General features: G+C 45.3%; 1 protein-coding gene across 3 annotated transcripts in view; it reads right to left on the bottom strand.

The window, feature by feature from the left end:
- Positions 1 to 579: 579 nt before the first annotated feature.
- The window catches only part of LOC144128710 (cytochrome P450 3A14-like), a 30,458-nt gene continuing 25,037 nt past the window's right edge, over positions 580 to 6,000 (bottom strand). For all 3 annotated transcript variants that reach the window (XM_077662344.1, XM_077662343.1, XM_077662345.1), the window contains exons 12-14: positions 5,698 to 5,838; positions 3,057 to 3,222; positions 580 to 846 (exon numbers count right to left, since the gene is read on the bottom strand). In XM_077662344.1, the coding sequence (XP_077518470.1) occupies positions 727 to 846; positions 3,057 to 3,222; positions 5,698 to 5,838 (427 nt within the window). In that variant the 3' untranslated portion in view covers positions 580 to 726. The remainder of the gene's footprint in view (positions 847 to 3,056; positions 3,223 to 5,697; positions 5,839 to 6,000) is intronic.

Raw genomic sequence — 6,000 nt, 5'->3', positions numbered from 1 at the left:
CATAGGTGTAGTTGACGCCGCGTGACGGAAGTAATCGGTACTGCGTAAAAAGAGTATCATGGTAATTTGTGCTTCTAGTGACTGATGATTGATTGGTGTGTGATAGGCAATGGCGAGTTAATGGGATCAATGTAATTAATTTTGAAGAAATAAAAAAAGAAAAAAGGGGGCCCAAAGGTGTCAAAATGCTCAAAATGAAAAGCCAATGCTTGGTGATGATAATTAAAAAAACTTAGGGCGTGTAATTGATTAATAATTGAAATAGAAAAAAATGAAATGCGTTCAAAGGTGTTTCCAACGCGCAAGGCGTCGCGCCGGACGGGCGATGACGTTCCGTGGACTCCCTGGCAGCGCTGCAACACGCTGTCGCGTTCCACTCTTAAAGGCGAAGCTGTCGCGTTCCACTCTTAAGAGCCTTTCATTTTTTTTGCATTTTGTCCTTTCCATTCTCTCTGCATGCGCTATGTAAAAAAGAAAACGCTGCCAAATGAGGAAGGAATGAATAATAAACTCGATCGACCAAACCGCGTTGCACGAAAGCGTGGTGGGCGCGAGTGAAAAAACAGCGAAAAACGACGCTCCTTGATCTAGATTTATCGCAGTATTTTTCTATACAGCGCAGCTGGGACAACACTCATGGTCACGAATTAGCTGCTCGACATCGAATAGGCAGCACAAGTGCCGTCTATTCTTTGTCAACGTCGGGGCAGAGGCGTAGTCGGTGAGCTACGAGTCGACAGCTTGCTTCACTCTCTCGTGATGAGGCGTTGATAGCCGGCGAAAGACAATCCACGGGCCGTTACTCGGTTCTGAGACAATGGAACGAGAGCCGATGTCGAGGGAGCCCTGCACATGAGCGTAATAGTAACAACATCGCTGCCAGACTTCTTTAGCGGGTTTCACGTCGCGGAAAGCACCAAACATTTATTTATTTTTTCAACAGACTAGGGTAATGCATTAATTAGTGGTTCATTTTCTTTGATTTAATATGCGAAGTAAACATCGCTCGCTTAACAAACAGTGAAGTGAGAAAACAACGAGATAAACAGTTAAAAGCAGCCCTCGAAAAGAAGGACAGTATTTTGCGTTATGCATCCATGATTAAGAAAAAACGCAGCAGACACAGGATCAGTTTGTTGAAACAGAAAAAATAATATAAGGCGGACAAATCTATACAGAAGGAGGTCCCGTAGTAAGTGACTGTACAGCAACAGGAAATGTGGCAGAACATGTAGACAGGTCGGCTATTTTTTTCTAAAAATTCAACTTTAAAAGTACCCTGAGGGAAATTTCACTCTGTTTCTCTTATATTGGAAGGATATAGCCGGGCCTTTCTTTATTGCGTTGATGCTTTTTTATCGGTAGAGAAAGCGTCGCTAATTTCCGCGGTGGATTTAGCGGCGTCTCTCGAAGGAGGCGGTTGGAGAGAATGGAGGGGAGGGAAAGGCTTCTATTTGCGCGTTGCATTGGTGGGCCTCTCAGGGCCGAAAAAAAATATTTATAGTGGATTGCCCACTGAAAATTTCTCACAAGAGATGGGGGCAGGGGCGAAGAGAAGAGAGCAAGTCGTTACAAACTCTCACAACTAAATGTGTTAAACTCATGCGACAGTTTTGCATGCATTTAATTGGTACACGTGAGTCAGATGTCTTGGGTTTATTAGCAGCGCTCGGATATCAGTAGAAATTTATTTTAGCCCGTATGACATAGGACTACAATTTCGGCACAACATTCCTCACACATCTGCAGTAACACAATAATCATACCACTCGGTGGCAAAATGAGTACCATACCATGCTGCGTTTTTCTAGTACTGTTTGTTCGTCCAAATAAAAGGTACGACAGGATAAGTTTTGAATACCGCCACACACACACACACACACACACACACACACACACACACACACACACACACACACACACACACACACACACACACACACACACACACACACACACACACACACACACACACACACACACACACACACACACACACACACACACACACACACACACACACACACACACACACACACACACACACACACACACACACACACACACACACACACACACACACACACACACACACACACACACACACACACACACACACACACACACACACACACACACACACACACACACACACACACACACACACACACACACACACACACACACACACACACACACACACACACACACACACACACACACACACACACACACACACACACACACACACACACACACACACACACACACACACACACACACACACACACACACACACACACACACACACACACACACACACACACACACACACACACACACACACACACACACACACACACACACACACACACACACACACACACACACACACACACACACACACACACACACACACACACACACACACACACACACACACACACACACACACACACACACACACACACACACACACACACACACACACACACACACACACACACACACACACACACACACACACACACACACACACACACACACACACAAGCATGGACAAAAGAATCTCACACCATAAAGCAAAAATGTTAACTTACACCAGTGGTATCCTGCACTATACTCTCCGCAGTGCCCATGCTGTGGAGAGGTAGCTAAACTCTACCACATGCTGTGGGCATGCCAATTTATTCCCATAGTCGACCCCATTCCAAACCCCTCAGAGGAGCAGTGGGAGGCTATTCTGCTCAGCAATGATCCTAACCATCAGCACTGGCTGGTGGGGAGGGCCAGCGCAGCAGCAATAACCAGTGGACAACCGGACTAGGCGGCGCACCCACGTGTTCTACGAGTATTCAGCAAATAAAGATGTTTTCAATAATCAATCAATCAATCAATCAATCAATCAATCAATCAATCAATCAATCAATCAATCAATCAATCAATCAATCAATCAATCAATCGCGAACAAACACAGGGGCGCGTTCGAGTTTGCACCTAAGAACATAAAAGTCGCCCCTATCTGTTAGTCGGATAGTGGCACAACACACACGTACCTCGCCCTGCGAAGGTCCCAGTTCGAGATGAAACCGCTGAAGCAACCGAGCAATCGTGAAGTTCAGCGTCACCTGGGCCATGCGCATTCCGACGCAGTTGCGCGGTCCAACCCCGAAAGGCTGGTGCGCAACCTTGTGGAAGGTACCTTCGTTGTCGGGGGAAAACCTGTCGCCAATAGAGGACCATCGGACGTGACCACTAACAACCGCGAAAACCTGCTCATTGTTGTTTCTGTAGAACGCGCACTCTTTTGCAGAAGTTCACGGGCCAACGTTTTTATGCGAGCAATAAGTACATAGTAAAGGAGTAATTACTCATTGGCATACACCCAAGCGCAGCCATACGGATTCAAAGGAAAGCTATACAGCTTTCTCAGAAACCTCGTAGTTAAAGAAAAATTCGTTTTTTTTAACTTCGAAGTTTCTGTATTGTTTTCTGTATAGCTTTCCTTTATAGCCGTATGGCTGCGCTTGGGTGGATGCCAATGAGTAATTACTCCCTTTTTTAGAAATCTACACTACCTTGAGGGATCCCCTTAAACATTTGTCCAATTAGTACATAGACACATGGGGGCATTTTATACGCTACTACCCACTAATTTTGCCATTAACGATATTGAGGAGTTTCAGCAAAACAAAAAGCGGGCCGAGGTAGTTATTGTTCACGATTTCACTGTAAGGCGCGAAGTCCACGAGCACACAAGAGTAAAGACAGGCCGCGCGCCGTTCTCTCAAATGGGGAAGTTGTGAGGAGGAATTTTGTTAACAATTACGAGCTAGCGCGAACATCTTAATATATCCGTTTGACTATAACTTAAGCGTGCAACCGCAATGCAGCTAAGGTGCGTTGGCGTGGAAAACTTTGGCGCCGGAAAAAACGCAAACGGCGAGAGGCGTACTCGATGGATGGATGCAAGGATGAAAGCAGCTTCTCCTTTCAAAGGGGACAGTGCCTGGTGGCGCCAGGATCAGAATTTATTAATCTCATTTTTAAGTTATTTGCTTAGCCTGACCACTCAGCACCAATAAGTTAACCCTTACTTCTAGCACAGATTAAAATTAGTTAGAATTCGAAAATACACCTGACTACCAAGACAGCAGAAATTACCTTTCCGAGTCCTTTAGTAATTCTACCCGTATTTTCTGACACAGATTGTAAATTTCATCTGAGTGTCTACTAAATGTGAGACAGTATACATTCCCCTCTTCCAGTTTCGAAGTAATCTTGACCTAAATAAAAAAAGAAAAGAAGTTTTGGCGGATCAGTTGGTTCAGCAGTATTCTGAAGCTTACAGAAGAAAGTTAGGCGCACACGGGTTATAGAACATGAGATGCGACATGGCGTTGTGTCCCGCCTAACGGTTTTTTCCTTGCGCGCGTCTAGTACCGCGTCCCAAGCTTCATGCTGCTACCGAACCAAGTGTGCATTGCCGAGTGTCGACGCACTGTTCGCCTCTCCACAAGCAAGTGTCAAAATCTGAAAATGAGCAGTAGAGGTGACTACAATCAGAAATGGGTTGTTGCAGAATGTTGCACCACCCGCCAGGTACGAGTACAGTGGTGAAATAGTGTTCTAAATACTTGCCGCACAGTGCACACACTTTAAGGTTTAAGGGGGTTTAACGTCCCAAAGCGACTCAGGCTATGAGAGACGCCGTAGTGAAGGGCTCCGGAAATTTCGACAAACTGGGGTTCTTTAACGTGCACTGACGTCGCACAGTACACGGGCCTCTAGAATTTATTTATTTATTTATTTATTTACTTATTTATTTATTTATTTATTTATTCATTTATTTATTTTAGTACCCTCAGGGCCCGAGGGCATTACAGAGGGGAGTGGGGTACAACAGACAAAATAACAAAGGAACAGCAGTAACAAGTAACACAAAAATGTGAACAAGAATATGGCTCGCGCAAATCAGTAGGTTACAGCAAATACAATCAAACAAATTAACAGTCATTTAACACGAAATTATGAGCAAAGAAAAAAAGTAAGCATAAAAGTAAGCATACCGCGCAAACAAGTATACCATGCCTCCATCGAAATTCGAACACCGCGGCCGGGTTCGAACCCGTGTCTTTCAGGCCATGAACCGAGCGCCATAACCACTCAGCCACCGCGGCGGCTCAGCACACACTTTAATCACAGCATTAGCTACGCAGTGATAATGTATACCAATGGCTGCCTTTCTGTCCAATCGCACTGCTTGTATCCAAGAACATGGATTTTTTTTTTATCGGTCAGCTTAAGAATAGTCAAAGAACACCCCTAGCACTTTATTCAGCCGTTAGTTTTCACACAGGGGTGTGAAACCAACTCCGATTGTATTACGTTTTCTTTCGAAAGTACAAGTTCATCAGTGATTACTCTTTGTTGCCTGAATGTAGACTTCTGAAGATCTATTTATAAATATCTTCTGCACTCTTTGACCATTGAGAGACGAGCGCTCGTGGCTGGCAAAGCCAGCGTGGTGTAAGCTTTCATTCTTTGTGGAGCAAAGTGCGCTATATAAACCAGGGTTTCTTGATAAGGCTGCTGGCATTTCGCGAATGCTGGAAGCAGGGCTGATGCCATCACCTCTAGGAATCCAGAACCGTTCAATGCCGTATGTGTCGCGAGGTGAAGCGCTTTGCATCGTACCTGTCCGGGTCGAAGGTCAGCGGGTCTGGCCAGTACCGAGCGTCCCTGTGGATCTGCAGTGTTGGAGACATGACGCACGTCCCAGCCTTGTACTTGACGCCGTTGTATTCGAAGTCACTGACAGCTGTCCTTGTGATGAACCTGCTCGAGGGAAATGATGCCGGCAAGGAAATAATGGAGCCAGAAGAACACCGTCTGCAAAAAGACTCAGCCACCAGCGGGCGAAATGAAATAAGGACGAGAGAAGAGTATAGACATTTAGAAGCTTTCTACATCGTTCATTGAAGTAAACAAGGTGAATGC

The sequence above is a fragment of the Amblyomma americanum genome, chromosome 4 (genome assembly GCF_052857255.1).
Source record: "Amblyomma americanum isolate KBUSLIRL-KWMA chromosome 4, ASM5285725v1, whole genome shotgun sequence".
NCBI lineage: Eukaryota > Metazoa > Arthropoda > Arachnida > Ixodida > Ixodidae > Amblyomma > Amblyomma americanum.
The sequence above is the reverse complement of the archived record's forward strand: the minus strand, read 5'-3'. Positions and strand labels throughout refer to the sequence as shown.